General features: G+C 42.9%; 1 protein-coding gene across 6 annotated transcripts in view; it reads left to right on the top strand.

Annotated features, from left to right (window-relative positions):
• Lrrc28 (leucine rich repeat containing 28) overlaps window positions 1-15766 on the top strand; it is a 122088-nt gene that overhangs the window by 11753 nt on the left and 94569 nt on the right. For 5 of the 6 annotated variants that reach the window (XM_038313543.2, XM_038313542.2, XM_038313538.2 and 2 more), the window contains exons 3-5: window positions 2997-3037; window positions 11440-11477; window positions 12306-12443. In XM_038313543.2, coding sequence (XP_038169471.1) covers window positions 2997-3037; window positions 11440-11477; window positions 12306-12443 — 217 coding nt within the window. The remainder of the gene's footprint in view (window positions 1-2996; window positions 3038-11439; window positions 11478-12305; window positions 12444-15766) is intronic. The other variant, XM_038313541.2, reaches the window with a different exon arrangement.

Raw genomic sequence — 15766 nt, 5'->3', positions numbered from 1 at the left:
ATTATGAGATCTGGTTCCCTCTTCTGGCATGCAAGCATACATGGAAGGAATGTTGTATACATAATAAATAAATAAATCTTTAAAAAAATACATGAAATCGGTGTCCAAAGTTACAAAAACCTTCACATGTCAGGGAGTTGGAAAGCACGTTTATGCCAGCTGTACCTGTTAAAGTTTACTCTCCGCTGGTCATGAAGAAAATGTGTGCACGGAAATGTTGGTGGGAGGATTTCTGCTTCCATGGAAATGTGGGCTTGGAAGGGAGTGATGCAGCAGAGCACCACTAGGGGACACTCTTGGCCTGTTTGACAGGCGCGTTTTCCTAGGCTCTTGTTTCCAAAGGCAGAATTCTCACGAGCTGCAGTCTTCTCAAAGTTAGTGTGCCTGTTTTTAAACAGAAACACAGTGTGCTTACCTTGTTAATGAGCTCACCCTGCTGCCTGTCAGTAGCAGAAGTATGCCTTCAGTGCTTTGTGTATAGCTCTATCTCAAAAAGCAAAGCAAAAAAAAAAAGCAAACTGTCTTATCATGGAATGCTCTCTGATAAAGCCAAGTAGGCATCCAGAAATAATTGAGGTCATGCAAGCTAACCAGAAACAGTATTGATACTCTAGCAGATGAAACTAGGTGAGGGCCTGATGGCATTTCTTTCCTGCCCCCAGTCTTTGCTTTGATGGGAACATTGGCGATTAAGCCCTCTGCCCAACAGAGCAGCTAGAGTAGCTTGCTAGATATGCCCATAAATGGAAATGTGTGTTGATACAGACAGAAGGAAGAAGGCCGTGGATAAGAGAATCGGGCTAGATGGGCAAGGTACCAATGCTACAAGACTACTCCAGGGATTTTAATAGATCCACTTGTGACATCTGAGAAAGTAAGTTTTGAATGTATACTGGCATCATGTGTACCGGTATCAAATATGAGGATTCAAAGCTTTTACCACTTAAACGTCAGTGATTCTGTCAATAGTGAGTACTCAGATACTTCAGTCATCCCACAAGATCCATGTTCAGTGATATTGTTTGTGAGAAAAGGGTGTGGCTATATGTGTCTGAGCAGTTGTAATGTATCTGTATGCCTGAATGAAATGGTAATAATGTTCTTTCTCCTTCTTCTTCTTCTTCTTCTTCTTCTTCTTCTTCTTCTTCTTCTTCTTCTTCTTCTTCTTCTTCTTCTCCTTCTCCTTCTCCTTCTCCTTCTTCTTCTTTGTTTTTTTGTTTTTCTTTTTCAAGACAAGGTTTCTCTGTGTAACAGTCCTGACTGTCCTGGAACTCACTTTGTAGACTAGACTGACCTCAAACTCACAGAGATTTGTCTTCCTCTGCCTTCCATGTGCTGAGATTAAAGGAGTATGCCACTACCACCCATAATAATTTTCTTATCTAAAATAAAACCAGAGTTTTCATTGTGTTTAGATGGTTTTTTTAAAGCTATTCCTTAGAAAAGCCCATATATCAGTTACATCCTTGTTCATTGTGGCCTGTCTTCCCCATCCCCTTCACCAGGCTTTGTTTCCTAAGGCTCCACAGTCTGCCCCCAAAGCACCACCACCTGGGGACCAAATGTTTGAACACAGATCTGTGGGAATGTTTTACATTCAAACCTTAATAGTCCTTGCCGCTTTGTGAAAAATCACTATGTATCTTTATGCTTGATTTTGTTTGATTTTTTTTTAGATATGTGTGTGTTTGGGAGTATGTGCACGTGTGAGTGCGGGTGTCCAGAGTCTAGAAGAGGGCATCTGGTCCCCTGGAGCTGGAGTAGTAGGTTGTTGTGAGCTGCTCAGTTTAGGTGCAAGAGCAAATTAAGTTCTGTCTTAGTTTCTTTCTGCGGCTGTGCTGAAGCACTGTGACAGAGGCAGTCTTGTTCCAGAGTGTTCGTCTGTTAAGGATGGAGCAAAGGCATGGCAGCTGGGGCAGCAGCTGAGGACTCACATCTTGAAGTGCATGAAGGAATTAGCCAAGTAGGAATGCCATGTGGCTTTGAAACCTGAGAGCTTTGCTCCCTGTGAGATGATTCCTCCAACAAGGCCACACCTCCTAAACCTACCCAAACAGAGGGACCTGTCATTCAAACCATCACATGTTCCTAATCGCTGACCTTGGCATTCCTTGTCCACAGCTGCCTCTTTAGCCACCGATTCTCTCATCCTTCTTCCTCTGTCTGTCTTCAGAGAGGTGTCTTTCTTTTGACACCATGGAGCCAGAGGGTTCTGGTTTCTCTAAGGTATTGTTTCTTAAATCGTAGGTAGCAACACTTTTACAGGGGTTGCCTAAGACCATCAAAAAACACAGATATTTACACTGTGATATAACATTATGCAAAATAATGCATAATAAACGTCGAAATGCAAAAAGCAAGGTTTATTGTGTGTGCACAATACAAGCTGGCAGGGACCTCATCAGTGCAGCAGCGGCAAGAGGAGGCACCCCACCCTTCTAGAGGGCATTATTTAAAGGCAGAAAACAGAAAAGTTACATTAGCAGGGTGTGTGCTGCCAGGTGATCCTATCTACAGCAGTTGGAAAGTTAGGAATTTCCTTTGGATGGTCTGTTCCTGGGTGGTGCCTGGGTGGTCTCAGTTTGTGGTCTTTATCTATTGAAACCAGGTATTCCTTCAGGGTAAACTACTGAGACTCAGGCCTCTATTGAGCTTGTCATGGCTGGGTCCTACAGTAACAGTAGCAAAATTATGGTTATGAAGTAGCAACAAAAATAACTGTATTGCTGGGGGTCACTACAACATGAGGAATTGTATTAAATGTCACAGCATTAGGGTGAGAACCACTGCTCTAAGGGATGCTGGTCTTAACTGTTTGAATTTGCTAAGTGTCTTGTGATTGGTGTTAAGTAGAAGTCCTAAACATATTGAGTTATTATTTTCACATTATCAACATTTATAGCCCAAGAAAATAGTCTGTTGTGTTTAAGATAATTAAAAAATGTTAATACTTTTTTTCCAAAGATAAAATTTAATTCTGAGTTTTTAATTTTCAGCCAGAAAACCTTGCTCAGAAGCTTCCAAACCTTGTGGAACTGTGAGTCTGTTTATTCAATTTTTTAAAACAAACAAAACAATCAAACAAACAAAAAGGCAAGAATGGGAATTTTAAGCTATTTGAAATTTGTTGCTTTTGAATGTGGCTGTCATGTTGTTGCTATGGGTAGACCAGATGCTTTGCTAACTAACCCCCATGGTGTGTTAGAACCCTTTAACGTGTTGAAAAAGCTCAGCTCAGGCAATGAAAATGCTCCTTCTGGGAAGTCCATACAGCTGGGCGACTCTACTATTGTTATGTCACCCTGGAAGTAAGCGCTCTGATGGCATGGAGGAACACGGTGAAAATCTGTCCCCACATCCTCGTGTCTCAGGAGTTTTAGTTCTTTTGAAGACTACCTACAAAACAGTACAGAATTCGCCTTCTGGGTTTTGTTTCTTGAGGTGGGCTTCCTGTGTGCATGGTAGGGCAGCACTCCCCCACTGAGATATATCTCTGGACCCACACTTTTGTTCCTTCTTTTGAATTTTTTTTGTTGTGCATGTGTGTGCACATACAGAGTCTAGAAAAAGTTTGTTGGTGTCTTCCTCTCCCAATTTTTACCCTGCTCTTGAGATAGAGCCTCTCACTGAGCCAGAGTGTGTCTTCTGGGCCTGATTTCCCTCTTCTGAGTGGGTCGAAGTTCAACTAGAGATCTGCTGATTACCACCAAGGTTGGAGTTTTTAGATACAAGATGACATTATTCACAATAAAAATGGCTTAAAATCCTCTTTTTTACATGCCATTTTTTGTTCACTAGTTTGTTCTTTCATTCATCCATTTTTCTTAATTAAGTGCCCTAGCTTTTCAACACAGAAAGTTGAAAAGAGGTCCTCAGCACATGGAGGCATCATTGTATTCTTCTGTTCAGTCTTCTCCATTAAATATGTCACCTGTAGGCATCCCTTAAGCATTCTGTGACAGGGGAAGCTCTCTTCACTTGTCTGTAGAGATTTTTTCTTTTTAACTTCAATGGGTCTCTTTTTTTTCCTTCCTGTTTTGTCTTTTAGTCTACTAATACTGTTCATTATACTGATCAATTCTTGTACATCAACCCAATATTACATTGCTGGGATGACTTCTGTTTGGTCATAGAATGTAATTATTGTTGGGTTTAGTTAGGTAGTAGGATTTGCAGCCATTTTAAAAGGGATATTTCCCTGTAGTCCTGTGATTTGTTTGTTTGTACTTGGTATCCTAGTGTTGTCGACTTCAGAATTAGTTAGCAAGTTTTCCTGGCCTTTAATTTTTCTTCACCTTGCCCCTTTCTTCATAAAAAATACTTGTTAAATTTGGTAGTGGTCCCTGGCTAATCATGAGCTGACCGCTAATCACAGTTTCTGTAGACCTACTGTTTGCAGATTTGACCCTGAGCTGTGAGTGGTCAGGTCATGATTGGACAGACTTACTGTAATTGCTTGATCCATTCAGTCCCCTAGTCTTTGTGAGTCTCCATGTGAGTGTTGTGACGTGTCTTGGCCTCTTCATCATCAGCCATGTGACTCTGCTCTAGCCCTCGCTTCTTTTGCCAATCTATGTAGGGCTTCAGCTCAGCAGATATGGGAGCCCAAGACCTTCTTAGTTCTTCAGTTGCTCCTTGCATGGCTCTGGACTTGCTGATGCCCCACATGGACCAGGGGTCTTCTGGGTTGACATCCCACGTGGGCCAGGGGTCTTCTGGGTTAACATCCCATGTGGACCAGGGGTCTTCTGGGTTGACATCCCACATGGACCAGGGGTCTTCTGGGTTGACTTCCCACGTGGACCAGGGGTCTTCTGGGTTGATGCCCCACGTGGGTCAGGGGTCTTCTGGGTTGACATCCCATGTGGACCAGGGGTCTTCTGGGTTGACATCCCACGTGGACCAGGGGTCTGCTGGGCTGACTTCCCACATGGACACTCTCTACCAGCTTTTCCTTCACATTTTCTGGTTTGTGTTTTATTTGTTATAGCTGTTTTCTGTTGCCTCAGAAAGCTGTGAAATTAAATAGTTGCCTGAAATTTGTTTCAGTTTAGCACTGGGATAGGTTTTTGTTTTTTGTTTTTGTTTTGTTTTTGTGCTAGAAATTTTGGACTTACCCTTGATAATATCTATATCTCTTCCTTACTAGAGTATATATAAGATATCTATATCCCTACCTTACTAATGTATATATAAGAACAGCTAATAATATCTATATCTCTACCTTACTGGTGTATATATAAGAGCAGGTTGCCAGTCAAGTTGCCAGGCAGCTCTGAGACCAAGTGAATAGTGATTCTTTGGGAATGTGGCTTGGAAAGCCTGCTCACCCAGTTTTCCCCAGGCTACCGCTTTTCAGTTTGGTTGTGAACTCTTGGCTTTCCTTAGTTTTGCAGACCTAGACAGTGAGGTATGGGGCTAGCACCCATGAAAACAGAGCTCACAGGCCACTGTCTGATACACCACAGCATTTTCCTTCCATAGATACCCCCATGCCACTGTAGGCCTTGGTCTAGTTACCATAGTCTTATGTATGCTGCTTCTGAAAAATTTTTACAATTGTCTCATTGATTTTATGGAAAAGAGTTCTTCATCACTTTTACTCAGAATTATTAGTTTTATTTTTTTACATAACAAACTGCCAAATAATTTTCTAGATTAGCTGTTTCTTTTGACATATCCCTGGTGTATTAGAACCATCTCTCCCAACAGGAACTCACAAAATCCAGCTTGGTCTCAGACTTGCTATGTAGCCAAGAATGACCTTAAACTCCTTACCTCCTGCCTCTACCTGCCACGTTCTGGGATACAGGAATGTACCACCACGCCCAGCTTGTTAGTTGCTGTGCACGCTGCTGCGACAAAATGCCTGAGAGATGCTACTGGGGGCAGCGGTTCTCAGCCTTCCAATGCTGTCACCCTTTAATCCAGTTCCTAATGTTCTGGTGATCCCAACCATAAAGTTATTTTCATTGCTGCTTCATAGCTGTTATTTTGCTACTGTTAGAATCATAGTGTAAATACTTTTGGAGATAGAGGCTTGCCAAAGGGGTTGTGACCCACAAGTTGAGAACCACTGACTTAGGGGCCGAGAGACTAAACTCTGGTTCACAATTTCAGAGGGATTTCAGTGAGTATCAGGGAAGGTGTAGCAGTGTGGCTTGGCACTGGGACTGGCAGAGACAGCTCTCCCATGTGCGGGCAGTGGGCAGAGAACAGGGAGTGTAGACCATTTTAGACTGCTACTTCTTCCGCCCAGGCTCCTGCCCGTGAGATGGCACCACTCATTCAAAGCGTACCTTTCTCCTCAGTTAATTCTCACCGGGAATGCCCCCACAGGCACGCCTGGAGGTGCGCTGCCGTCTCCTAGGTCTTTCTTTGTCTGGTAAAATTGACAATAAAGATAAGCAGTCACACGCAGTAAGGCTTCCCTCCTTAGTGTCTGGTGTTGTCCCTGGTTCTCATCCTGGCCCTTCTGATGTGACTATGGTTTATCACAGCGAGGCTTCATCTGTGTTTCCCTAATGGCTGGTGACTCTGAACGTCTTCCATGTTCCTCTAGTCACCTGGGCCCCAGTTGTCTGTTTGATGGTTCCTGATGTAGTCTGCGGTTTTCCTGTCCAGCGCATTGCAAGTCCTTCTTCCAGGACGCAGCTCAGCTCTTCTTCCTTCCGTTCTTTTGCATAGTAAAAGCTGGCCACCTCGATAAAAATCCAGTGTATCAGTTTTGCTTTCATGCATTGTGCTTTGGTCTCCAAGTGGAAGCCTGGGATTTGATGGTTTTCTCCTTTTTCCTTCCCTAGAAGTCATGTTTCTGTTGTCTCAGTCACCTCCTGTGTTTTTCAGTGGTGCTTTTCTGGGATGAGGGTCTTAATTGCTGGCATTCCTGTCTTTCAGCACTGCGGAGGTGTTCACTACCGCTGGCTTGTACTTTGTCAAGATACACCTGTTTCTCTTAAATTTATTCCTTTGTGTAAAGGTATATTTTTCTCCTCTTGATCTGGTTTGAAGAGTTTCCTTTTAAAATTTTAAAATTAATTTCTTTTTGTGATTGTACTGGGGATGGCGCTCAGGACTCTGTATGCTAGGTGAGCGCGCTGCCTTCCATAGAGCTGCCCTCACAGCCCCAGGAGCCTCCAGCTTTTACTCCACTCAGGAAGAATTTGATCTTGAACTTTGTGGTTTTCTTTTCCCTCGTCTTTGAGTATACTGAGTATTCTAGGGTTTATTTTCTTCACCTTTGGGTATTGCTTGACATTATTGCATCAGGTGTTTTTAGTTCCTCTGCTGCCTTTGGCCTCTACCAGTGACACTCCTGTGTGCTCATTGACCTGTTTAATACGCCCCTGTAATCGGCATGACTGTTCTTCTTCAGCGTCTTTCTGCATTGTGCTTCTGCTTTGATAAATTGTATTTTTCTGCCCTTGAGGTGGGTTAGTATGTTAACACCATCCAGTGATTATATATTATGTATTTTAATTCTTTATATAGATGTCTTTGATCTCTAGACATTTTATTTTTCTTTATATTTTATAGTTCATAATTTTCATCTAAATAGCCTATCTTAGGGTTTCTATTGCTGCAACAGAACACCAGGACCAAAAAGCAAGTTGGGGAGGGAAGGGTTTATTCTGTGTACACTCCCTCATCACTGTTCCTCACCAAAGGCAGTCAGGGCAGGAGCTCAAACAGCACAGGAACCTGGAGGCTGAGCTGATGCAGAGGCCATGGAGGGGTGCCGCTTACTGGCTTGCTCATCATGACTTGCTCGGCTGCTTTCTTGTAGAACCCAGGACCACCAGCCCAGGGATGGCACCACCCACAGTGGGCTGGGCCCTGTTGTGGGAAATCTTTCATACAGAGGGAAATTCCATATAAGGGCGCTCCCCCAGTGATCACTAATTGAGAAAATGCCTTACAGCTGGAGCTCATGGAAGCATTCCCTCAACTGAGACTCCTTCCTCTGTGATGACTCTGGCTTGTGGCAAGTTGACATGCAAAACTAGCTGGTACATACCTGAATATGATAATTATGGCTACTTAAATGTCCTTGTTTGCTAATTGTTTGCATAGTGGGTTTATTTATATTGATTGGGTTTTTAAAATTGTTTTCTGGTTTGGGTCATTTTCCTTATTGGATTATGGTTTATAAATTTCCCATAGTTGTGTGTTACATAGTCTACATTTTTTTTTATCTTTTGGATTCTGCTGTTTCCTGGCATTTTTGTTTGGTTCGTGTATGGCTTTCTTAGACTAGATGTAATCTCAGATCTAAGGAGAGGTTAGCTTTCTTTGCAAAGGCCCAGGCTGTCTAGGATGTCCCCTGAGTGCCCTGGGTAAGTGCAGGGTTTGGCAGTATGCTTGAATTCATGCCTCTCACTCCAGAGAGCTTTGTGGACTGTTCAGCTGATAGCTTTTCTCCTGCTTTAGCCCAGAGTTCCTCTTATGCATGTGCATTTTAGAATTTAGTAGAGTCAAGAGATCCTTAACGTTTTTTGCAGTTGCTTCTTTGGGGGCTGGGGTGGGGTGGAGTGAGGTGTAGTTCCATTGTCTCCAGAACTCTTTTCCCTTGGCTTCTAGGTGACAAGGCTGCATAGTGGCTCCATACCCTGTTGTAGCCCTGGATCCCCCCAGACAGTTGGTGATGGTGGGGCTTGCCTTGCTGGTTCTGTTCTTAGGAAGTCACCTGTTGTCTTTCATAGATCCCATCTGTTTTTGTTGTTAGCAGTCAGGCCAGTCTGGCCCCTGTTACTCCATCAGGCCTAGAAGTGGAAGTCCTGTTTCTTCAATTAAAAAGAAAACTTCCCCGTAGAGTGCGTTCATAGTTAAGGGAAACTGTAAAGATAGCGCAGAGTGTTCTCTATACCCCTCACCCAGCTTCCCCTGTGGTTAACATCACGGAACCATGGGGCATTTGTCAACACTGGGAAACTGACATTAACATATTGGGTAAAAGTTTGTTTCAGTTTATTAAAACAAAACAAAAAGCCCGACAGAATGACCAAGATTTGTCACAGCAACTGTACCTTAAAGTGGCATCTGTGCTAGCGTTGAATTTGATTTTCTGCCGCATTCAGCCAAACGGGATGAAAACTAGTTATTTTGAAAGGAGATTTCAGTTACTCTGAGATTAAAAAGAGCAGATAGAATTGAAGTTCCTGAGGCTGTGATCACAAAAGCCCTGTGACGACACAGCTGCAGGCCCTCTAAGAGCACCGGGTCATCAGCTCTCTAATCCCCAGAGAGAGGCCAACATGATGCTCTCTTTGTGATTGTAAATTAGGAGACGGGGTGAGGGTGCTGGGGTGTCCCCGTGGTCACGTGACTATGAAGGTGAGGTAAACACAGTACAGTGTTCTGGCTTACCTCTCACCCAGTTATCACAGAGGGGCTCGCTGCCTGTTCTAGGTGGATTCTCACTTGGTTGTATCTTAGAATTACTTGTGGAATTCAGGTTGTGTTACACGTGATGCTCCATGGAGGATCTTTGAAGACCCTGATGGTTCCGATGTGTAGAAAGAATTAGGAACATTGTAGTGCTTTATACTGTCTTCATTATAGACACATTTAGTGTGTTAAAATGTGTTTTTAAATTTCAGTCACAATAGTGGGTACTTTAGTATATATTTTGACTTGGCCATTTTCATAGGTAGAAATGCAGGCAAGTATTTTGTTGAAACAGTGTTTAAAAGCCGGGCTCTGCCTCTATTTTTATGTGATGGCATCTGGTTTCTCTGTACAACAAATGCAGATTTGCATACTGTAGTGTGTGTGCCTGCACATTTATTTACAGTCTTTTGGCATAAAGAACCTTAATCAAGAATGCTTCCAAAAGAACTGAGTTTAAAATGCGTAATCAGTTCGTATACACAAAGAAAAGAATGAGTCTATTCTAGAGTGCGCACTTGGTTAAATTGTGTCACATAGTTAACAAGCGAGGGCTTGCTGCTGCCTGACAAACATAGAAGCCAATACTACAGCGTGGACTTTTGCCAAAAGAGAAGGCTTTGTTGCTTGACCAACTGGCACAAAGGCCAGGAGCTCTAGGCTCAGGTCTCTCTTCTATCAGTTAGTGGGATAATGATAGTGGAAACGGGAGGAAATGCCGCTTGTTGGTCAGGTGGTAGTCAGGTGTGCTTGTTTCTCTGCTCTGTGGTGGCGTTTATTCTGTTCTGCTGGGGAGTTTGAGCATGCGATATTGATCACAATACTCGGCTGCTTCTCTTCATAACCATTTTTGAAAAGCTGGTTTCAGACCTTAAGAACCATTAGTGAAAAGCCTTTAGGTATTTTCTGGAGGGAAAAGTCTCACATCTGAAAGTGTCTGGGCTTAGCTGATTTCAAAACCCACAAGTTAACATCCTCTACAAGACTGGTTTAATTTGGCATAGAAAAAGCTTCACAAAATTACTTTGTGTTATTCTGTGCTCCCTGACACTGTAACATTCACTAAAGATTTTTAAAATGCAAAAGAAATTGAAAATAAATCATCCTAAACTCTAGTTTTCTTACCTCAAAATCAGCAATGAAGCCTATTTTCTTCTATTACTACCGCATGATCTCTGGCAGTCACTGTGTCTGGCTCTAGATATCTTGTTTCTGATGGTACCTGGAGTCTCCACAAGAGTGTGCCAAAGTTACTTCAGTGTGAAAGTGTGATAACTCAGGCTTGCCCGGGCTTGCAGGTCTTTTTAAAGAAGTTCCATTTGCTGAGAAGTAAAATCTCTGTGCGTTGGCATCTGAGTGTCTGCAGATGCTTCAGTGAACATTTAATCCCTCCCTGCTCTTGGATTACAGTAAGCATGCCAACTAGAGATAGCTTTAAGGGTTTCGTTTTTGTTTTGTTTTTCTTTTCCCTCTTTGAGTGTTTTCCCTGCAAGTATGTATGTGCCCATGTGTGCCTGGTACCAGTGGAGTTTAGAAAAGGGTGTTTGGTCCCAGGAACTGGAATTACAGACAGTTATAAGCCAACAAGTGGGTGCTGGGAACTGAACCCAGCTCCCCTGTAACAGTAACAAGTGCTGAGCCAGTTAGAAATCTCTCATCTAAGTTACATTTTAGAAACTAAAACTGGCATCTCCTTTTACTCACTAGGTGTTGATATCTGTTTTACACAGTAGATGTATTTCTGAAAACCTGAATAATTTAAATGAGCTAGAGAATTAGTAATTTTTTAATGAGGCTGGAAAATACCTCATTTTTTGTATTAATGACTTTAAAATGACTAAGTTGAAAGATAGATTTGATATTTGTGATTTAGCATAAGCTATTACTCTCAAATTATTACTCAGTTGTTATATCTGTGTGTTTGTGTTGACATCACAGTATGAAAGGAAGTTTTGCCTTATGTTTGATAAGTTTTCATACAGCTGTATTAACTGATTACCGACAAAATACTGAATAATAACAGCTTCTCTCCCCTCCCCCCTTTCGTCACAGGTACCTTCACTCAAATAACATAGTTGTGGTCCCAGAAGGTAAGCATACTTAGAATTCTTTAGTTTGAAAGCTATGTAGCTTATATTTTGCTTTATGAGTGGATGAAATTATCTCTTTAAACCCATTTTGGTTAGGGTGTTAGGGAATTTTAACCTAAAGGTCTTCTTAACTCATTTGCTTTAAACATGTAAGTCCGGTTAAGGATTGCGGCTAAGTAGATGAGCCTAAGAGGCCGGTGAATGGCCGGGTCCATCTCTAGACAGTGGAGTAAGTGCTACACGCAACACACTCAGAATTTCGTTACACAGAAAATCATACATTCCTTCAAAGTGTGTGTGTGTGGGAGCACAGCCATGTGACTTACTCCTCAGATGCCTTCCTTTTTTGTTTTGTTTTGTTTGAAGGAAATCTATCATCACTGGCCTGGCCTGGAGCTCACCACGTAGGCTCGTCTGGCTGGCCAGTGAGTGAGCTCAGGTTTCCTTGCTTGCATGACACACACTTACCAACTAAGCCACTGCCCAGCTCTTAGTTCATCTGAGAGCAGACTCCCATGTCCTGGCTGGCCTCAGACTCTGCCCTCCCCTCAGCTCCCAGTAGTCAGTGGCTACTGACTGATGTTTGCCATCACAGCTGGGGTCATCTTTGAATGGTTTATTTAATCACACATTTCCCCCATTGGTGTAGCATTTTTCTTTGTTCCCTTGGTAAGCTGCATTTTATCTCAGGGTGTAAATATCTATCACTTTCATAGCTTTGATCTCCTGCTTTGCCAATCCAAGGGGGAGAGGGAAGACTAAGCATTTCACCCGGGACCACTTGCCTCCCACTTATTCTGCCTTCCCCCTCTCTCTCTCTCTCGGAAGCCATTGGGTCCCTTATAAAACTCCAGTGTCTGGATCTTAGTGACAATGCCTTAGAGATTGTTTGCCCGGAAATTGGTCGTCTGAGAGCCTTACGTCATCTTCGATTAGCTAACAACCAACTACAATTCCTACCTCCAGGTAATCCCTGTTTGTATAGTTTCTTGTGTGCCATAAATCTGTTTTTATCACTGTATGCCCCAGCAGTGGGATATATAGATGCGTTTGCAAGTGTCTGTTTATTTAAGGCAAAACAAAGGAATGCAGGTCAAACATAAGCAAGGGTTCTTCTGGTGTAAATGTAAGGAGATAGTGTTTCTGTCTTAGGGCCACTACGGGAGTGGGTCATGATCAGTGTCCCCTCCCGCCACTGCTGGGCAAGATGCCGTGTGAGAGCGAACTCAGAGGCTTATGGTGTTTTTTGTAAAAATAGTATTAAGAGGGTAAGTAATATGTAACTTCATAACAAGTGCCACTGCTTCCAACTATATTCAGTGCAAACACTTTCGAGTCAGTAAAGAACGTGGGTTTCAGGGCTTATCATGGGTGGTGTCTGATCATTCCAGCTTTCAATTTCTCCTTTTAGATAGCAGGAGATTAAGTGCTCTTTTGACAACTGCCTAGAAAATGTAGCAGCAGAGATAGAAGCTTTCATATTTGACACTAATTGATGCATAGTAGGGGCTGGGACTGTAGCTCAGTTGGGAGAGTGCTTGCCTAGCATGTATGAAGCCCTGGGTTCAATCCCCAGCACTGTACAAACCACGTACAGTAATGCAAGAGGATCAGAAGTTCACAGTTGGCCTTGGCTACATGGTGGGTTCAAGGCCAGCCTGAGATACAAGAGACCCTGTCCCAAAAATCAAAGACAAAGAATGAAATGCATGGGTCTAATGCGATGTTTGCAAACCCTGCTTATATGCATGCAAGGGCACGGAGTGCTTTTGTTCCATATGGGTGTTCTGTCCTTTGTTCTTTCCTGTGCATCATATTTTGTGGTGGGATGTGATCATTTCCTTCCAGTGCATTCCCAGAAGTTAATGGTGTACTAACACCATTTGACTGCCTCTTAATAACCGCTGAAGGTATATATTTCCTGACTGCTTTCACAGAACTTGTTTTATCGGCACTTCTGTGCCACAAGAATTCGGGCATGTGTGTTTTTATCTTATTTTCCTACCATTATTTCTATTGTCTACACCTGGCTCTTCTTGTTTTGAGTGATATTTTATTCTGCAACAACTGTGTGTTTTAAATAGGAGAGCCTTGAGTAGGTTTTGTTTGTTTGTTTTGCTTTGGGACTGGGTTTCACTGTGTAGCCCTGGATGTCCTGGAACTCTATAGGTCCCCGTTCTCTGCCTCCTAAGTGTTGAGATGAAAGGCATGTGCCACGATGCCAGGCCAAGAGTAGGTGCTTTTCTTCCTCAGCATCCTGTTAATGCTAGACAGGCCCTCCTACTTCCTTGTCCCACATTTACACAGCTCATTATGGTGTGATTTCAAATATTTGATTGTTGGGCCAGGTCTAAAGCTCTCCCAAATGTTTGACTCTGTCTGAAATATAGATTGAAGAAAAGAAGGGGAGGGTCTCCGTGGTTGTTCTTCTTTGGTGGCATTGGTGGCAGTTGACCTCATTAGCTGATATGCTATGGTAGCCACTTCTGTATAGTCCATACTGTTAGGTAGCTGTTTTTTGCTAGGTTTCCTCAAAAGCTTCCCAGCTTACTACGGTGGATTTTTGTTTGTTTGTTTGTTTGTTTTTCGAGACAGGGTTTCTCTGTAACTGTGGAGCCTGTCCTGGAACTCACTCTTGTAGACCAGGCTGGCCTTGAACTCACAGAGATCCGCCTGCCTCTGCCTCCCGAGTGCTGGGATTAAAGGCGCGTGCCACCACCACTTAGTGGTAGTTTGTTTGTTTAGTATATGTGTGGTATGTGCTGGCATGTGCATGTGTGTGTGGACGTGTGTGGGTGTGTGTGTGTGTGTGTGCTTCAAAAAATTATTTCATAGCCACTAATTGAAAATGAAAAATATTTAGGATGTAGAATTAACACAGGCACATCTATAATAGCCTGGCTGTAAGGATAGTAAGAGCTGTCAGGACTGTTTTTAAGCATGCGCACAGTCTTTTCATGTCCAGATGGCCATGGAGCCCAGGGCTCTATCAGATTCTGAAACTTACCTATGGCTTACATGGCAACCAGAGGGCGGTTCTTGATAAATACCCATTTTCTACAAATTCTCTCCCTCTTCTATTGGATTTCAGTACTGCTGTTCTCTGTGTTGTGCTTTTGCCTTCTCATCACTTGCCTGCTCCCCTTGTGGGAGCAACGTTTCCCTGCGAAGTCTGGAAGAGACTGGTGGGAAAGAGGGGGAGAGAGAGAATGGGGGAAGAATGGGTATAGCAGGTGTCAAAATCGGTGTGCCTTATCTTCTGAATTATTGTACTGCATTGTGATATCTTCTCATGTGCTAGGTGATAGACAGGTGTATTAGAATAAAAGAAAAGGGGGGGAAGTATTCAGTAGTTTGACTCATCTTGCTCTCCTTCAGTATTCCACTGGCTCCGCTCTTGAGTCATGCAGGCTTTCTACTTGAGCTTGTTCTTGCTGGCTTCTGTGAGCTGCAGCCTACTGTTCCGCACTTCTGTCGTCTGCAAGGCTCGAGCTGCTTGTCTGAGGCTAGAGCTGAAGCATATTGACCTTGTCGCCTCTGTACCACGTTGTGCACCACACTCTCCTGTTAATGGTTAGGAAGTCAGAGTTAGTCATAGCATCATGGCCAGGATGTCCCTGTATGATGTGGACCATTCTAGTTGCCACTGCTTTATCTTTTATAATATAATTGGTGCTCTTCTATATGATACCAACAAGCCTTGCTTAACTCTGGTTTTGTGTGTGTGTATGTGTGTGTCTAGAATTCCTTCCCAAGCTCTCTTAAGTTTTATGTGGATGTAGTTGCCCCACGTTGGGTGCCATTTTATAGGCAGAGACTGTTCATTCATTTTTCTGGCCACTCAGACCCGAATAATCACACATCAGTTAGCCATGGGTTTCATTAAGACATTTTCATTCATATTTATTGTTATATTGTTCTTATTGCCCCTTACCCTCTTCTTCCCACTCTGCCTATCTCCATTCTTGCCTCCAAGTAGTCTCTTGCATTTTCATATCATATTTTTTTAAAGATTTATTTATTTATTATACAGTGTTCTTCCTGCACATATCCTTGCAGGCCAGAAGAGGGCACAGATCTCATTACAGATGGTTGTGAGCCATCATGTGGTTGCTAGAAATTGAACTCAGAACCTCTGGAAGAGTAGCTAGTCCTCTGAGCCATCTCTCCAGCCCTGTCACATATTTTATTACCCTCTCTTGCCCTAATGTGTGTTCCTTGTATGTGGCTTCTTTCACTGAGAATGGTTTTGAGTGGCATTCATGCTGTTGCACACATCTGTACTTTGT

The sequence above is a fragment of the Arvicola amphibius genome, chromosome 12 (assembly GCF_903992535.2).
Source record: "Arvicola amphibius chromosome 12, mArvAmp1.2, whole genome shotgun sequence".
NCBI classification, from domain to species: domain Eukaryota; kingdom Metazoa; phylum Chordata; class Mammalia; order Rodentia; family Cricetidae; genus Arvicola; species Arvicola amphibius.
Note: the sequence above shows the minus strand (reverse complement) of the source record. Positions and strands in the feature narration are given on the sequence as shown.